The sequence below is a fragment of the Musca domestica genome, unplaced genomic scaffold (genome assembly GCF_030504385.1).
Source record: "Musca domestica strain aabys unplaced genomic scaffold, Musca_domestica.polishedcontigs.V.1.1 8, whole genome shotgun sequence".
NCBI lineage: Eukaryota > Metazoa > Arthropoda > Insecta > Diptera > Muscidae > Musca > Musca domestica.
In genome coordinates this window covers 1,049,257-1,067,508 of record NW_026712409.1, presented here as the reverse complement: position 1 = coordinate 1,067,508, position 18,252 = coordinate 1,049,257, and the positions used below count along the sequence as shown (strand labels likewise).

General features: G+C 35.0%; 5 protein-coding genes across 5 annotated transcripts; 3 read left to right on the top strand and 2 right to left on the bottom strand.

Annotated features, from left to right (window-relative positions):
* The first annotated feature begins 1,351 nt into the window (after positions 1–1,351).
* Positions 1,352–2,149, top strand: LOC101892431 (uncharacterized). The gene is made up of 2 exons (XM_005177916.4): positions 1,352–1,743; positions 2,007–2,149. Exons 1-2 carry the CDS (start codon positions 1,491–1,493, stop codon positions 2,084–2,086), a joined length of 333 nt encoding a protein of 110 aa, XP_005177973.1. The 5' UTR covers positions 1,352–1,490; the 3' UTR covers positions 2,087–2,149.
* On the top strand, positions 2,089–3,714 carry LOC101892602 (UBX domain-containing protein 6). The gene is made up of 5 exons (XM_005177917.3): positions 2,089–2,625; positions 2,693–2,787; positions 2,844–3,267; positions 3,333–3,481; positions 3,546–3,714. Exons 1-5 carry the CDS (start codon positions 2,089–2,091, stop codon positions 3,646–3,648), a joined length of 1,308 nt encoding a protein of 435 aa, XP_005177974.1. The 3' UTR covers positions 3,649–3,714.
* A 309-nt stretch (positions 3,715–4,023) lies between these two features.
* Positions 4,024–5,118, bottom strand: LOC101892139 (proteasome subunit alpha type-5). Its single transcript, XM_005177914.4, has 2 exons — positions 4,810–5,118; positions 4,024–4,747 (listed from the first exon to the last, which is right to left on the bottom strand). Exons 1-2 carry the CDS (start codon positions 4,940–4,942, stop codon positions 4,152–4,154), a joined length of 729 nt encoding a protein of 242 aa, XP_005177971.1. The 5' UTR covers positions 4,943–5,118; the 3' UTR covers positions 4,024–4,151.
* A 4,103-nt stretch (positions 5,119–9,221) lies between these two features.
* On the top strand, positions 9,222–14,095 carry LOC101891691 (protein fem-1 homolog B). The gene is made up of 8 exons (XM_005177911.4): positions 9,222–9,598; positions 11,585–11,852; positions 12,082–12,209; positions 12,268–13,080; positions 13,144–13,364; positions 13,433–13,535; positions 13,584–13,710; positions 13,775–14,095. The coding sequence occupies exons 1-8, from the start codon at positions 9,380–9,382 to the stop codon at positions 13,933–13,935; spliced, it is 2,040 nt and encodes a 679-aa protein (XP_005177968.1). The 5' UTR covers positions 9,222–9,379; the 3' UTR covers positions 13,936–14,095.
* On the bottom strand, positions 14,016–15,499 carry LOC101891966 (uncharacterized). The gene is made up of 4 exons (XM_011291934.3): positions 15,235–15,499; positions 15,096–15,177; positions 14,317–14,494; positions 14,016–14,262 (listed from the first exon to the last, which is right to left on the bottom strand). Exons 1-4 carry the CDS (start codon positions 15,328–15,330, stop codon positions 14,196–14,198), a joined length of 423 nt encoding a protein of 140 aa, XP_011290236.1. The 5' UTR covers positions 15,331–15,499; the 3' UTR covers positions 14,016–14,195.
* Positions 15,500–18,252: the final 2,753 nt, after the last annotated feature.

Below are 18,252 nucleotides of genomic sequence, written 5' to 3'. Positions count from 1 at the left end.
AATTTAGAGATAACTCTCGGGTAGTTTTCAATAACCCCTTAATGTGACCATATATTGGATAGGACTTTTAGTCAAATATCCTATCCCTTGAGTTAAATACCTACCTCTGGAAAAATTGAGAGTTTTTACTAAACTAGAGTTGTTTTCTTATCTGTGATACCATGACACACTTACAGAAGGTAGAACAAAGCTACTTCCTGAATACAATTTCTTTCATTTGGTGCCCTTAATCTGTCAAAAAATATACACAGTTTATATATGTGTGTGTATTGTTTTGTATAAAAAAGACAAAAAAATGATTTTTTTCAAATTCAACTGAAAAGAAATATTAATGGGCTACAAACTATTCGATATTAATGGGCTACAAACTGTACAATTTTGGGATAGAACAATATTGTCCTTCTATTGGACTCAATTTTGTGCAATAACTTCAACATTCGATATAAAGCTCTGCTAGAAACTGTATAGGCCGCGAGCAAGCCTTCTCTCTTTACAATGTATGTTCTTCATAATACGCTATAAAGCGTTCATGCCATGGCGCAATAACAAGGTGTTCTTGAAATTTTTAAAAGCAGTAATTTTACCGTCAAATTTCGGTAAAATTAACGAAATCTGTCGGACCGCCTACAGGGCACTTAAAGTGCGCCGTTCATGGTCAAAATCCATGGCATGCAATTATGTGGTGTTAGTGAAAATTCGTATGTATGGGTCAACCTACGACGCATGAAGCAAAATCAGAATTTTTTTATTTTTCTCGTGGTTATTAGAGTAAGTCAATATGAAGTATTGATGCCGAAATACGAAAAAATAATAAGAGACTCAATCAGGCTTAAGGCTTAAGAAGTTTGAAGTCATGGCTAGGCATATTTTGTAACATTTCATAAAGGGAGTACAGAGCCGCACTAAAATCCTGCCGTCGTTATCCATTATAACTTGACATTAATATGCCTAGCCTTGACTTCAAGTCTTTTATGTACTTGCACCCTTATTAATTCCTCGTAAGTGGAGCTATCCATTCTTAAAAAAAATTAAAATCGTTTGCCGATGACACTCTTAATTCGACTAATAAATTTTCAAGAATTCAATTATTTTGTACCACTCTTTAATCCAGATCCTTTATTTCTCTTAATATTTTCATTTTCTTTCTTTTTTAAGCATACGGTCATACAGCACGAAATGAAAAGAAAAAAAATGAATGCGTGAGCCGTGTGCGCTGAAGGCTTCATGCACTCGTACACGATTTTGATGTCATGCATTTTGACCGTCTATGGGGCACTTTACATACCGCGGGATACAATATGACAAATACAGTTCTAAATTAACTTAACCATTCTCTGTACATTTCACTATGTTATCGAAAATCTACTCTCTATGTTATCAAAAACAAAAAAAAAAAATAAGTCTCAATAAATTTATTACTTACTCACTTATTCATCAATTTGTTTTCTGGAATATCAATCAAAACTTATTTGTTCGTATGCCCATGCGAAATGCAAAGTGGTGAATCGTTCCGTGAAAACCTGAACAGAGCTCTCCAAGCTTTTGCATTGCACATTGAAAGAATAAGCCAGTCATCGACGTTGTTACTCAAGGACTTTTTTGAGAAAACCGACTCCATATTTACTCCCCTGCAAAGGACCCTTTTAAATGTTCTGCTAGTTTTGCTATTCTGCACCATAATAATAATAGGATATAGTTGGAAAATTTACGGGAAAGTAATTAACGAGAAATTTGTACGTCCAAGTAAGTCTGACGAAATCAATTAGCCAAGACGAAATGAGTCCCTTTCTCTCTCGTAATATGAGGGACTATTTCCATTCCATTTATTTATGTGTTGCAATGTAAAATCCATTTAGCGATCTGTATCTTAAAAACAAACTTAATTTGCTTTGCTTATCAATGGTAAATGGAGATACTCCATTTGTCAAGTGTAAAGTAGGCATGTTCGACATTTCCTGAATTCGCTGATTTTAACTTGAAATATACACGTATCCTTTCATATATAGGCACGCTCAAAGAAATAGAAGAACTGAAATTATCTGTGGATAAATTGAAGCTTCCTAAGGAACATTCACCAAGAATTTAAAAATGTCTAAGATCAAACAATTCTTCAAGAAAAAAAAGGATGAAGCAGCTTTCAAGTTCAAACTTGGCGGTGGTAGTTTGGGTCAAGGTCATTCCTTGAGTTCTTCAGAGCCAGCAACGTCGTCATCACAGGGAAGAAGACCTGACTACGAAGCGTATATACCACCAAAGAGGAAGGAACTAAGCAGTGAAGCCAAAGCTGCCGCAGAAGCCGCTCTGGCTCGTATCGAGAAAAAGGGTGACCGCAAAGCAATGAACACCTCACTGGCAGCGATAAAAGCAAGAGCAAGGCAAGAGCTTCAAGCAGAGGCTGCGGCGCTCAAGCAAGAAAATGAAAGCGCTAACATTGAAAAAACATCGACACCTACTGAGAATGTGGCTTCTGTATTTTATCGTTGTCCACTAGTTAGTGATGAAATACTACCAAAAAAGGAATGGAGGAACAAAATCAAAGAATTTTTGTACCAGCAACTCGAAACCAGTGGTGAGAAAGCCTTGACTTCTTGTTTAATAATTCAAAATTGTAACACTAAGGAGAAAGTAAGAAAAAATCCCAATGAACTTTACAATCAACTGCTAGTTATTGACAATGCATGTTACATTTTAGGCCGAGGAATGTGTCCAGACTTTATGTAAATATTTGGAGAACATTATCAATCATCCCAATGAGGAAAAATACTGTTCTATACGGATGTCTAACAGGTAATGTGAGGTGTATTGTTACAGTCTTTCCTGCTTACAGGTTTTGATTTTTTTAGGATATTCTCCGAGAAAGTTCGATATGTCGAAGGCGCTCTAGACTTTCTGAACGCTTGTGGCTTTCGGGAAATCTTACTAGACAATGAGTTATTTATGATATGGTCCAATGATAATATTGAACAAAACTACGACTTACCATCTTTGCTAGAAGCTCTCAAGAACGCTGAACAAATAAATCTTGAGCTGGATAGAAATATAAAAGTTTTATTACCTTCACAAGCAAAGAGCGTTATTCTGCCGGACGATTTCTATCGCATTTCGCCAGAAGAACTCAAACGGGAGCAACAACTGAGAACTGAAGCCATTGAAAACTCCCAAATACTAAAAACAAAAGCGATGCGTGAACGCGAGGAGCAGCGTACCATGCGAATGTACAGATATGCCCTTATAAGGGTCAAATTTCCTAATGGACTCTACATTCAAGTATGTAAGTTTTATATTTATTTGAAGACAGTGCTAAATGTATTCCTCTTTATACTTTCTATAAGGGAACATTCAATGTTTACGAGAAACTCAGCGATGTTTATGAATTTGTGCAGTCTTGCCTACAAAATGAATCCATGGATTTCAACCTAATGATGGCCAACGATGGTAAATTCTCTGAAAACGATATGGAGAAAACACTGTTTGATCTAAGGTATTTAAACATCAAAAAGAAACAAAGACGAAACAGACTAAAAATGTATTTTTGCTATTCACAGGCTAATACCGAACGTAGTTTTGCTATTTACAACAGCGGGAGAATGGGGTTCAGACTGTAATTTTGTAAAGGAGAATCTATTGTTGCTTGTACAAGATATGTAATACACTTTCAAATGTAATAATCGCAGTAAAACATTATATGAGCATATAGCAAGCTCTATCCATTTATCCATTGGAAGTTGTGTTTTGTGATATTTTCTATTTTGATAAGATTCTTTTGAAGAGGGGTTGACTTCATCATTAAACCAAAGCGGTGGATACGTGTTAAAAGATTCTAAACGCGTGGCTGAAGCACAGATCCTAGGGGAAGTATAGCAATTCTGTTGAGTCTTGTTTGGAACAGTATTTTTTCTTACATGCGGAGGTATCCTACTCCCATTAGCAAAATCCACTAATTCAGTTTCACAATAATTGGGACAACTGGTGTACTAGGTGTTATTAAAACTTAATAAATCTGTAAAAAATTGAACATAAATATTGAATTTTTTAATGAAAACTTTGTATTTGCCCTTGTTGAACCTTCAGTTCATAAAATTATAGAAAGAAATATTACATTTTAAAAATTACTTTTACATTGGATGCTTTAATATAATAAAGATGATGTTCTAAGCCAAGTCACTTATTATTTGCTCGACTTCTTCTTTTGTATGCATGCGGAACAGTTTCTCCGACGTCATGGTCATCACCTCAACATTGGTCGAATTTATTTTATCCTCCATTACCTGTTTCAAAGTGTTTAATGCTAAGACAATGGCATCATTTAAGCTCATTTCAGCGGTATAATTATCTTGTAAATTTTGCTGAGCACCCTCACTTCCGGAACCAATGGCTTTTGCACCATATCTAATGTATGTACCGGATGGATCCATGTGCCAAAGCTGTGGCTTTCCTTCTTCTATGCCCGCAAAAAGAATGGCCACACCAAATGGTCGACTCATAGCTGAACCGCCATCACCACTGTCACCAAACTGTATAGCCAGTGCCGATACAGCTTGAGCACAAGATTCAATAGACATGCGTTCATTATAAACAAACCAGTGATTTTGGCATTCGACTCGTGCCCTCTCTATTAATGTTCTGGCATCAGCCATTAATCCAGATGTGGCACAGCCAATGTGTTTGTCGACTTCAACAATCTTTTCCACTGTGCTTGGCACCATTAGTGAAGAAGTAATCCGTTTCTCAACAGCCAAAACGACCCCTAAAAAAATATCAAATATACTTATTATTCGGTACATAAAATAATTTACAAATAAATCCTACCTTCTGATGTACATATGCCAATGGCAGTAGATCCCAGCTTAATGGCTTCGATAGCATATTCCACTTGGAAAAGTCTTCCTTCTGGAGAAAACGTATTTACTCCGCGATCGTATTCAGAGCGTGTGAGAAACATCTTTAGAACCTTTAATAATCAAATAACTTGTACCCGACAAAATGAAATATTTACTTATATTCGTATTTATCTGATTTCTAATTGGCGGTATCAATCAAACTAATTTGGTTCCCAAAACAGTCTAGAGCCTAGTCTGAATGTGCAAAATGACAAAACACTTTTGCACAAAGATAACAAAGTCGAACAAACAATAACGCCGGCGACGATAGTACCGGTGCAATAACAAAAATTATCGATAATAAACGAATATACATGTTACACTGAATACAAGGTATGCCATAGCAATCATATGCTAGGAACATAATTGGAGCGAACGTCGAATTTCGCCCTACGCGGCGACAAAATGAGCCGCGAAAATTCGTCGTATGGAACACAATACCGACGAAATTATAAAACAGCTGACGAAGTTGTTTACTTTTTGCTCATTTGTTGACTACAATGAATTATACAAGAACACATAATTCTTTACGTTCTCTATTATAATTTCACTTATGTCCATCTTCTCTATTATAAATTCACTGATATCCATCTTCACTCAGGCGCAAGTACACAAATAAATAAACAAATTAATTATGTTTTTTTTTATACGAGTAACAGATAGTAGAGTGACCATAACAAATTTTAAAGTAAAAAGTAACTTTATTTACTAAAACACATACAATTCGTACAAGTATGGCCACCTTGTACTGTTTTGTTCGCCGGTCGCCGGCGTATGAAATAGAAATAAAGCTAATTGAGTTCGCGGCGACCGACGAAATTTTCGCCGGTGCCGTGATTGTGTGCACTTCCATATACACATATGTGTTTTATTTTTGACGACGAACATACGCCGCGAAAAAATTCGTCGTTCGTTCAATACGTTCAATACACATCTATGTTCTGTTCTACTAGCTTTGCAATTTTTTCGATATCATAAAGAGACAATGGGTTATAGCATGTTTCCATTGGAAACCGAACAACGTTGTTCGCTCTCAGAATTAAGTACACGAATTAACCCGTTCATACGGCACGATTCGTAATTCATAGTAAAATAATTCCTTTTTTCAAAAATTTTGTTTGTTGATTTTAATGGGAATTTATACGAAAATCCATGAAATTCTCACTAATATGAATAGAAGAAATTATTGTTTTCCTCCCAAAGATTTATTATATCATTAATTTTACAATTTTCATTCACGATTTCAACTTTTTGTGTAAATGTTGACATTTTGAACACATTTTTGTGTTTTTCCATTTTTAAATTCTGCTGGAGAGACACTTGTCAAACATTTTTTCTGCCGATAGAAACATTTTGAAAATGTTGCCTCTTTTGTTTGCGTTTTCTGTGGAAATTTTAACTCGTGGACAAAATGCGTACCTCGAATGAGAGAGAAAACAAAATTTACTTTCGTTTGAATGAACATACCCCATTCAACATTGTAGTTTTCATTCATAATTTTCAGTCTTCCCAAAAATTTTTAAAATTTCATCAAATTTTTCTATTTTTAATTTTTAAATGTCATAATTTATTTTTTCGATAAATACACCGCCTTTACACGGTGCAATTTTTAGCTGGCATTTTTATCAATTCTCTTTTAAAATTTCTGCGTAAATCTTCGCGCCTTTACACGGTGGCATTTTACGATAATAGTGCTTGGCATTTTTCTGACATTTTATTTTATTCAGTATTTCGTATAGAGCTAATTGTTTGTAACAGATATTTATAAAGAAGTGATTTAAAATTAAATCTGTGAATCTAAAGAAGAAATGATGGAAAAAGTTATTGAGGTGTTAAATATTGCATTATTAACTTTTATTTTAACTTTCTTTATTTACTTTTTAATACTTCCAATTAATTTTCATATAATTCAATCACTAAAAACATCACAATAAAAGAAACGCATCAAAAATTACAATAAAGAAGCGATATGAAATGTCAAAATCATTAAAAATTCGGAAGAAGCAAAAAGAGAAATGCAAAGAAAATGGCATGTAACCCTGTGCGGTGGCTCATCGTGCCATTTTTTCTTCTATCCTTGTCTCTCTACACCTTTTACCAACAAACAAAAATGGCATGGTTAAAAAATGTCACCGTGTAAAGGCAGTGATACTCTCATTTGTTAGGGATGGGACATATTTTTTCGTTGTTCTGAGAGTGATTTGATTTGAACAACGTACAAATATGAGTGTTCGCTCAGGAAATTTTGTGTGAAGAATTAGGTAGTTTTTTCATAGTTAAGGGTCAAACAACGAATAGAGAGCGAATCAAGTGCAGTGGAAACGCCACATTACGGTTGTAAAAACTTGTTCATTCTTGCTGTTCTGAAGCAGACCTTACATATTACGAAATGTCTTAAAATTGTTCTGAAAAAGCCCCCTGTTTAAATTTACAAAATTTTACTGAGCATTGCTTTTAAGTAAACTTTGACAACATACAGTAAATTCTCTGTTCCAGAACTGCAAAAATGTACAGAATATTACTACGATTACTGATTTCACCGACTCTCCTTTTCCAGAAACTGCAAGCATGGTATAATAAAGTAAAGGTAGGGCACTGAAACCAACCGAATTAATTTGTGCATGTGTGTTTTCTTTTCAGCCATATCATGGTAAAATTAAAGAGGTAGGTCATTTCAAATAAACATACCCATCACTTTTTTGTAATTTCAATGCATAGAAACCAAGTTCCCATTTAAGCTGCTATTAGGCGATAAGGGTTTTACGTATATAGCGTCAAGTTTTCGATATGTACAAGTTGCACAAATCGTGTGATACATGGATGGTATTTAAGTTGTGAAATACATATGTACTTTTTTGCATTTCAGCGAGCCCTACTTTCATCTGAAAAGATAATCTAATAAGTGTTTGTTGTTGTCTGAAAATATACAGAATTCAATTTCCGGTAAAAAGACCTATATTCAGTATTACAGGAAATAAAAAACATATACAAGTGTAAAATTACATACAAACAGAAATAAACATGAATAATAAAATTAACAGCATTTATATCATGGTAGAAGAATATAGGTAGATGCATCAACGCTTGGGAACATTGATATGTCAAAAATTTTGAAATGTTTTGTCACAAATAAGTAGATTTTTAAATGTTTTCTTATGCGATGCAAGTCGGAGGTTGTTATAATATGCATTTTTCAACAATTTTTACCAATAAATAATTTTTCATTCAACATTTTCAATTCCAAAATCCGTTTGACAGTTCATTGTCCCAGCAGCTGTGTCGATGCGACTACCTGTATTCTTCTACCATGATTTATATGAAACCCTCATCGTCTGATAGCAGCTTAAAAATATGACAAAACAACATATTGGCAACAAGCTAATGACCTGACGCCGCCGAAAGAATTTTTCCGCTTCGTTGTCTGCTCGTAAGCCACAGAGGTAGTCTGCGTTATGCATTACACTCATTCGTAAACAACAAAAACAGAGGTACTCGGGGATTTTGCTTTCTGCTAGGAACACAATTGGAGCGAACGACGAATTTTTTCGCGGCGTATGTTCGTCGTCAAAAATAAAAACCATATGTGTATATGGAAGTGCACACAATCACGGCGCCGGCGAAAATTTCGTCGGTCGCCGCGAACTCAATTAGCTTTATTTCTATTTCATACGCCGGCGAACGGCGACAAAACAGTACAAGGTGGCCATACTTGTACGAATTTTATGTGTTTTAGTAAATAAAGTTACTTTTTACTTAAAAATTTGTTATGGTCACTCTACTATCTGTTATTCGTATAAAAAAACATAAATAATTTGTTTATTTATTTGTGCACTTGCGCCTGAGTGAAGATGGATATCAGTGAATTTATAATAGAAAAGATGGACATAACTGAAATTATAAAGAATTATGAGTTCTTGTATAATTTTCATTGTAGTCAACAAATGAGCAAAAAGTAAACAACTTCATCAGCTGTTTTATAATTTCGTCGGTATTGTGTTCCATACGACGAATTTTCGCGGCTCATTTTGTCGCCGCGTAGGGCGAAATTCGTCGTTCGCTCCAATTGTGTTCCTAGCATTCCGTTTAGTTTTTATCCGGTATTTCTTCTTGACTTCATATTTGCTTTGTTGGGGACGTTTTTATTTTGGTTTCCGACATTTTTCTATATCATGGTGTTCTTGCAAATTTAAAGAGCCAGATGTAATGTCAAAATTTGTTTACACTTTGTAGGCTGTTTATTTTTGTTCTGTTAATGCATTTTGACATTACATTTAGTAGTCAGCTGGCTTGGCAAGGGGACCGTATAATTGGATTGTTTTCTACACATACATCCCTAACTCATTGCTCTCACTACCCATTTCGCAACGACCGAACGAACGGAATATACAAAAGAAAACAGAGAATCAATCGTGTAGCTTAATTTGTACTGTAATTTTAAAGAAATAAGCATCTACGGAAGAATCTCAAGATCGTCTTTTTGCAATATTTGAAGCAAACGTATGTGCTCGAATTCTGAAGACTGGGAAGACAAAAGAAGAATCATGATTGAAGAGCTAACCGAGGAGCTACACCAGCTTTTTCCATCTGACGAAAAGAAAATATCAACTTCACTGCTCACCATGTTGTATTCAACGGCCAAACTGAATCACGCGAAGCTATTGGTGTCCACAATGAATGAAATACGCAATGAGGAACTCCGAAGTTATCTGCTAAATTTGGTAAGGAAGTTGAATGAATGGACTGGCATGTTAATTATCGGGGGATGATTCAACACAAATATGACATCCAAATGAAAATTCCTGTATATGCCTTGCATACATGTTTGTAGGAATGTTCACTGACTGATGTAGGAACAAATATGTATGTGAGTGCGGCTGTTGTTCTTTTGCGTACTTTGTATCATTACAGTGAGAACATTTCTTTGTTTTTAACATCGTATCTATAGAGGAAAATATACAGTCTGTCAAATAAATTGTTCCGAAGTGCCAAAAGCCGCGGAATTGACAAGTTTGAATTAACAAGTTTTTTTGTCATCTTAATTTCCTTCCCAAGAAAAAATGTTTAATGCTTCGTCGTTGAAGTAATTTTCCTTTACACTTTTTCGACATCGGCTAAATAACACATCTGTTCTTCACAATGTCACTTTAAAGTAGGTGAAATTACATATAATGTACTTGTGTATTTCAGGCCCTTACCTCTTCAAAAATACTCACCTCTTCAATTATAAAATTCCAAATCCAACTTTCATATTCTTACAATTACAATGTGATAGGACAAACGGAAAGTTTTTCTAAATCCAATATCAATATCAGACAATATCAGGATGGTCTAGTCTGACGGAGGGTTAATGATAGGCAATCTGAAAGCGAATTATTTTGCTGAAAACCAAAATATATTAAAAAGTACTCGGTCGCATTGCTGAAGCAGCTGCTACAATACCACTATGAAGGCACTTCCAAATGCTTGCTGGGTATTTTGGGTATATGTGTACTACCTATGTGTGCGGTTGTATGTACACATAGGCATGTATGTGTGCCTTCGTAGCAGCACGATTAATAATGTGAATGAACAACTGCTGTAGCAATGAGCGATGTGCGTATGTTTGGCTATTTAGTACTGTGCCTCAGTTTTGTCAGGAACAGGACTAATATCCGCTCTCTACGTATATGAGAGAAACCTCACACAAAGAGTAAACATAAGTGTCGAATAGCAGCTGCTGCTTAGAGTACGAGCCTTAAGCCTCAGCGCATTTGATTATTCTCTTAACAATGATGACATGTGCCGTAAAGGCTCAACGGCAAATATATATGAAATGTGCGAGTCCTTTCATCCACCACAAAAGGGAGGAAGGTATTAGTTATATTGTATCCTTCGTTAACTTCGTACACAGTATTGCTCGGCTATTCATTGTCAAGATAAAATGTCCTTGTGAGTATAAATATCGAAGTACTTTCTTTGACTAAAATGTGTACACCTAGAAAACGAAAACAAACTTTTAATACTGCTTGGCCTGGTTCGAGTTTTTGGAAAACACCGAAAACCGTTGTCCTATCCCCATATTTGACCTATCCACCGGTAAGTGTAATGGTGTATTCTGAATGTCTTTAATTTGACATCAGTTAACAAATTTATTCGTATGCAGGGCTTAGTAAATTTTTGGATGTTAACAAATTTATAACGCAACTGTAAATAAATGCATGAATTAATATTAAATTAGCTGTACAATTGTTTACCGACTACTAGTTTTGTATGAATTGTAACGGAATTCTGTTTTGTAACTAAATTTTTGCAATTTAGAGAATTATAATTTTCAAAGTGGGTTTAAGGGCGCAGGTATATTAGAATATTGGATTTGAGAAATCGTGCTGCACGTCAAGAACCGTATAGTTCGAAATTAGAGGATTATCCGCACAATCCAGTCCTATTAAAAGATTTCAGTGTAAGAAAACAAACGACAAACATAGGTAACACAAAACTATAAGTATTGCATTCCATAGCAAGAACTGCGAAATAAATGTAAATGTCGGCTTGCAGACGACACGATAAAAAGCGTTTGATTCTTTCGTTTGCTTTACAACTTATTTAGTATAGTTTTTTCCTATACGTACCATGTAATTTCTACTACCGATGCAGAAATTTGTAATTCAGGATTTAACGTAAAAAGAGCACTTTTTGAATACATTATTATTGATATTGTTATTTAGAAATTCGATGAGATCGATGGCCAATCTATTACACCACTCACGATGGCGGCAACAGCTGGAAACGTCATGTATGTTAAAACTTTGCTCAGTCAATACAAAGTTGATCTGGAATGTGAATGCAATGTTATATTCGATGGGCTTGTGGTGTATGGAGCAACAGCTTTATGGGTTGCCGCTGGACTTGGTCACCTGCAGATTGTCAAGTTATTGGTGCGACATGGTGCCAATGTCAACCACAATACAAAAGCGCAATCGTCACCACTGAGAGGTAAGTATTTATTTTATTTCATTAAAAATTGCCAACAGTTGATGGGAGGCCGAAATTGGACATATACCAGCCGTTTAGAATTTTTTTATTAAAAATAATTCTAGAATCGTAGAAAGTGTTTTTGCACCTCATACAATCATTCTAAGTGTATAGTCTTATAGGCAGTAGCAGCGCCTGAGAATGTCATTAGGTTCGCAGACTAATTAGAAATGCATTTTTTCTTTTACAGCCGCATGTTATGCTGGGAGACTGGACATTGTTAAGTATTTAATTGAAAACGGCGCAGATGTTAACCTTGGAAACAAGTACAACAATACATGCATTATGATCGCTGCATATAAGGGGCATACACAAGTGGTAAGGGGACATTTGTAAAATTGTTGGGATGCTTGTTGTGGTTACAATTTAATTTTAGGTCGACACGCTTCTAAAAAATGGTGCTAATCCCAATGAACAAGCCCTATGTGGGGCGACAGCCCTGCACTACGCTGCAGAATGTGGACACGCTGAAGTTTGCCGTCTGCTACTCGATCACGGCGCACGCTTGCAGGAAAATGAACTGGGATTGAGTCCCGTATTAACTGCAGCGGAACGAACACAGGAAGAAGTCGTGAAATTGTTTGTGGATAGGCCCAGTCTAATGCGTAAAGAAGACATTATAACGGCTTTGGAACTAATGGGAGCTTCGTTTGCCAATGACAAGGATAACTACAACATCCAGAAAGCATACGAATATTTACATCAAGCGATGGAATTGCGATACTCTGATTCAAATAATGTTGTTCGAAAAAGTGTCATACCTCCAGTACCAGCCTATGATGATTGGCTGGAAACAGAAAATATTCCCGAGCTGCAGGCAATACGATTGAATCACCACTCAATACATATGGAATCTCTGACAATACGTGAACGCATCTTGGGTAGAAATAATCCCGATTTACCACAACCCATTGTGTATAGGGGTGCCGTGATGGCTGACCAAGGACGGTTCTCCCAGTGTCAAGTTCTATGGAACTACGCCATGGACTTGAGAATGATGAATAACATATCTGTAGATAGGGACTTGTTGCGTTTTGCACAGCTTTTCTCACAAATCTTGCGCATGGAAGATGTGAGACTGGACCTGGGGCAGGTTTTGTCGGTTCTAGTTAAATGTCAACAAGAAATCGAACGGAACAAGTACAGAATGTGCCACCCTGGGCCAAAGGATGTACCTCAAATGATACTGGTAAGTACTCTATGTCAAATCATTAATGGCAAGCAACGGAATATAACTCACACTATCCTATAGGATCAGAATGAACAGAACGTAGCAACCGCCCTTTATCTAATTAAAATTATAACCCGGCTATTAACCCAAAATGTAACCAACGATCAAAAAAATATACTCTACTGTACAATAAAAAAAATTATAAAATGTGATATAAGGCTAGCTGATGGTCAAACCCTTCTTCATATGGCTGTGAACGCCGTTACCCCTGTCGACGACTTTTATACCAATGATATTTGCAAGTACGTTGATACCAATTGTCTTTGTTACTATATAAGTGATGGCTAATTCTTATATTGATCCACTTCAGGTTTCCATGCTACAGGACTGCCCTTCTTTTAGTTCATGGTGGAGCCAATGTTCTAGCCGTAGATAATATGCGCAACACACCACTACACACATTGGCATCAAGCGTAAGTTTTCCCTCACAAATACATTTACATTTTACACGGTATCTTTAGTTTCCCAGGGACAATATCCAACTTATTGCACAGGCGGAAAAAATTGTTCAGCTTCTGGTGGATGCTGGTGCTCATTTAGATGCTGTGAATTCTCAGGGTTTGACTCCAGCCCAAGTTGGCAATATCGGTGAGCTTCCAAACAACATTAAAATGCAATTACTTTAAACTTATCCAGTCATGTTCTTTTGCAGGATCCTTGAACGCAATCATATTGAATCATGCCAATTCCTCTATATCGTTGAAGTGCATTGCATCACGCTGTGTAGCAGTTAACAGGCTCAAGTATCAGGGACTAGTTCCCACCATTTTGGAATCATTTATAGAAATGCACTGTACAGAAAAATATTTATAGTGAGGAGTACAAAATGTTCGCACACGACTGAGTTTATACATATTTTGTAAAATTTTCATAGCCGAATAAAACGATGTAGATTAAGAGCAACTTTATAGGTAGAATAAAATTGTGTAAAAATATATTTATTTAAAAATACAACGAATTATTTACACAAAAATTTTGGTTGTATGTGATATCTGTTATAATCGTTGATTCAGTATCTTTTGCTCTCTGTAGGGAAGACAGCGCCTCGATGGTAAATGTATTAACTAATTATCTTATAAATTTGGAGTTAGCTGATAATACAAGATATTGGATGATGGGTCACAAATAGCAAGAAACAGACTGGAATAAAAAATATGTTAGTGATTGTTATAAAACACTGAAATTGGGATTTACTTGTTCTGCTCTGAAATACATAGCTTATTCCGCAATTCCTCGATTCTTTTGAAGTTTACTTCCTCTGTATCAAGCAATGGCAGGAAGATCAACGATGCGTCGTTGAAAGTGAGGGCACGTAAAAAAACAATCTCTAGAGATTCTTCAAAACATTTTGCTACAGAATGATGACGTTTGTCTAAAAAGATGTAATTTTTGAAAAAAGTCAACATTGTTTTATGCGGATCAAGAAATATTAAGGAACTCTAATCGACAACCAAATGTTACATGCTAGGTGTGTCACAGTCACCAATCAATCCAACCAATTGGTTAGCACGTCGTCGTAACATAGGTATGCTAATATACCATGAACAAGTGAAGACAGAAGTTGAACATGTTTTATTTGTTTCTTGATTCTAATGAAGACAATTTGTTGTAGAAAATTGTATTTACATTTATTAAAGTTCTTAATAATATTTCTATCTGTTTTTATTGTTATGGCTATTATACATATAACGCGAAGATAATATGTCTTAAACCGGAATGAAATGCATCACCAATTATGCATGCCCTTCATTTTTAAAGTGGCGTAATATTTCTGATTTTTACTATTCTATTAGACCCTAAATTACATTCAATCAGAATACCAGTTTTCAACTGGATCAACTTTGAAAACTACAAATCCATCGAGCAAATTGGTCATGAATGTGGCATTCAGGTGTTGCCGTTGTTTGTATGAATGTAAATTGTTTGGTGGTGCAATTTCCAATTTATTTTGTCGGCCACATACACACACTTACCTAGTTCAAGATCTTGAAACACTCGTGCTGCGACAGAAGCATGGAGTCTTCTTTTACACCCAATTCTCAGAAATTCATTTATCTATCGGAAATCTAGTATTAAACAAAAATGTGGAACCACCTGTACGGACGGGCTTACCAAATTAATAAAATCCATATTCACATTATTTGGCAGGTTAATCCTATTGGAAAAACAATCATTTAATTGACAATTTGGGTTGGAAACTATCTGCATTCATTAACCTGTTTAATTTTAGGCCAGTTCCACTTTACATTGAAACCAAAGCGCGACGAAGGTAAGAATCATAGCGCAATAACAAGGTGTTCCTTCAATTTTAAAAATCAGATGATATCTCCAAATTTGTTTACACTTTGTTGGGATCTGTTTATTTTTTTTTGTTCTGAGGTTTCAATCACAATAATGCATTTTGACATTACATTCGGCCCATAGCATGGTAGAAGAATACAGGTAGTTGCGTCGACGTAGCTGTTGAGGCAATCACAATTTTGATAAAACATTTTTTAAATTTGTAAAAATTTTTGAGTAATGCATTTCATAACAACCTCCGAATGGTGTCGCATAAGAAAACTTAAAAATCCATTTATTAAAAACAAAGCATTTAAAAATTTTTGACACATCAATGTTGATACATCTACCCATGGTACAATGATATCAAGGTAGGGCAGAACTACCATATGATTTTAATTTTTTTTATTTTCTTGGCTTAATATGCCATCTTTATTTGTTTATGTATGTGTTTTCTTTTCAATAACAAAAAATTCGGGTGTTTTCAAAATGTTTATTTCAACGTATGTATCGACAAAATCTAGAGTTTTTGTAGCGAAATAATCCCTTATAGATATATAGTACATGATTTTGAAAAGAAGTGTTGACCTTTCATTCAATTATCGCGGTTTTCAATTATTTATTCAAAATAAATGCAACAAGTTGTTTGATTTTTTATTGTTTTGATACTAATTCTGACATTACAAGCCAAACAGGTAGACCTCTATACTTGCAGTTTTTTCAAAGCTGACCTACCTTCTCTTCTTTGTACCATGCATCTACCTGTATTCTTCTACCATGGCCCATGGCCTACATAAGTTCGGCCAGTAAGCATGGTAGAAGAATATAGGTAGACGCGTCGACACAGCTGCTGGGACAATGAACTGTCAAACCAATTTTGGAATTGAAAATGTTGAATGAAAAATTATTTAAATTTGAAAAAATTGATGAAAAACGCGAATTATAATAGCCTCCGAATGACGTAGTATAAGAAAACATATAAATTTATATTTGAAAAAACATTTAAATTTTTTGACATATCAATGCTCCCAAGCGTGGTCAACTTTGAAAAAATTGCAAGTATAGAGGTCTACCTGTTTGGCTTGTAATGTCAGAATTAATATCAAAACAATAAAAAAACAAATAACTTGTTGCATTTATTTTGAATAAATAATTGAAAAACGCGATAACTGAATGAAAGGTCAACACTTCTTTTCAAAATCATGTACTATATATATCTAAAGGATTATTTCGCTACAAAAACTCTAGATTTTGTCGATGCCTGCGTTGAAATAAACATTTTGAAAACACCGGAATTTGAATATTTTCTGAACAATTTTTTTGTTATTAAAAAGAAAACACATACATAAACAAATAAAGATGACATATTAAGCTAAGAAAATAAAAAAAATTAAAATCATATGGTGTCATAGCCCCACCTTGATATCATTGTACCATGGGTGACAGCATGTGCGACAAAGTAACAACAACCCCATATAAATTTGTTTTTGTTCATATTATACGTCCAAAAATAGGAGCATTCATTTAATCGATAATTTATGCAAGTTTTTACTGGAAGCTGTTCGTTAACCAAAAGTTCAGTAAGTAGAGCGACATTTTAACATTTGATTTACCCAGTAACATCAATAATCAGCCAAAACATTCATTCTTCGCACTATTTAACTCGCTTTAAAAATGAGGAAAAATATCAAAAAAAAAAAAAAAAAATAAATAAAAATAAAAACAACTTGTTGCATACAATTTTTAATTATTCTGACAGCAAGCTGGCATGTCCTCAGAGTTGTATTTATGTGGTTTTACGAAGTTGTTCTACCTCCTAATTGTACCATGGTTAAAACAAATTATTTTTTTTTGAGAAAAAGGCTATTTAACAAAAATGTATATCAAAGCATAAGTAAAGATGAAAAAAAAAAATAATTTAGGAGCGGATAATGAGCTATTTTGTTTATTTAGCTGTCAAAGCAGAACACTATTGCTTATGCCTATATCGATTGGGGGAATAATAGACATTCGTTCAGACGGTATCTTTGTGCTTGGGAAGGGTTTATATTTTTAATTTTTTTTTGTAATAAAATGAAAAAAAAAAAAAAAACAAAATTAAACTGCATCAAGAATTTTCCGCTGTTAAGATTTACACAAAAGCTGTTTTTGTGGATCAACAGTTACCTTACAAATGTGTCGCATTTTTATTCTCGAAATAATTTATTTTATTAAATAAGAAAACAAGAAGAAAGAACATTGTTTAAAGTTCATTCATTGTTTAAAATTTGAGACAATGTTGAGCAATTTGATTTTAATTCTATCTTGCTCGTCCTCTGAGTGCGTCGGCAAATACTCGTCTAGTACTCTTAAAAAATCGGCATTACGAGACACTGGTGGAGGACTTTGACTCTGTGCTGCCTGTTTTTTTTATCCAGTCAGACACAGAGTCACAAAGGTGATCAAACCTGTCTTCTTGTCTCTTTCTTTTATCGCAACGTTTTCCACTTGTGGTGTGGATTGCTCAAAAGGACGTGGCAGCTCGCTGTAAAAGAAATCTACATTTTCATTTGTTTCGTCTTCCCCCGACAACTGCGAACTTCCAGATATGTCGCCACTCTCGAACTGCGTACTTAAAAATGAATCCTCACTCGACCATTGCATATTTGAAGAAGTTCTGGGATATAAAATCGATTAGGAATCTCCAAAAAAATATATCACAGAGCTCTGTAATTACCTGCGAGGAGCGAAGTGTCGTTGCAAAAAAGACATCGCATCCATATACCGCCATCCACTACCTTTTTTTGCACCACTTCCCGACGGAAGCTTACTTCCGTTAACCTCCTTTGCATATCTGTCCCGAAGGGACCT

Bases quoted from the DNA above. Each gene is read 5' to 3' on its own strand.
- LOC101892431 (XM_005177916.4), top strand. From the start codon at position 1,491: ATGCAAAGTGGTGAATCGTTCCGTGAAAACCTGAACAGAGCTCTCCAA. The intron at 1,744-2,006 runs GTAAGTCTGACG...TTTCATATATAG, and splicing joins CGAGAAATTTGTACGTCCAA to GCACGCTCAAAGAAATAGAA.
- LOC101892602 (XM_005177917.3), top strand. From the start codon at position 2,089: ATGTCTAAGATCAAACAATTCTTCAAGAAAAAAAAGGATGAAGCAGCT. The intron at 2,788-2,843 runs GTAATGTGAGGT...TGATTTTTTTAG, and splicing joins TCTATACGGATGTCTAACAG to GATATTCTCCGAGAAAGTTC. The intron at 3,268-3,332 runs GTATGTAAGTTT...ACTTTCTATAAG, and splicing joins CTAATGGACTCTACATTCAA to GGAACATTCAATGTTTACGA.
- LOC101891691 (XM_005177911.4), top strand. From the start codon at position 9,380: ATGTGCTCGAATTCTGAAGACTGGGAAGACAAAAGAAGAATCATGATT. The intron at 9,599-11,584 runs GTAAGGAAGTTG...ATTGTTATTTAG, and splicing joins GAAGTTATCTGCTAAATTTG to AAATTCGATGAGATCGATGG. The intron at 13,081-13,143 runs GTAAGTACTCTA...ACTATCCTATAG, and splicing joins ATGTACCTCAAATGATACTG to GATCAGAATGAACAGAACGT.
- LOC101892139 (XM_005177914.4), bottom strand. From the start codon at position 4,942: ATGTTTCTCACACGCTCTGAATACGATCGCGGAGTAAATACGTTTTCT. The intron at 4,748-4,809 runs GTAGGATTTATT...ATATTTTTTTAG, and splicing joins TGGCATATGTACATCAGAAG to GGGTCGTTTTGGCTGTTGAG.
- LOC101891966 (XM_011291934.3), bottom strand. From the start codon at position 15,330: ATGCAGATAGTTTCCAACCCAAATTGTCAATTAAATGATTGTTTTTCC. The intron at 15,178-15,234 runs GTAAGCCCGTCC...GATTTCCGATAG, and splicing joins ATATGGATTTTATTAATTTG to ATAAATGAATTTCTGAGAAT. The intron at 14,495-15,095 runs GTAAGTGTGTGT...ACATCTTTTTAG, and splicing joins GTTTCAAGATCTTGAACTAG to ACAAACGTCATCATTCTGTA.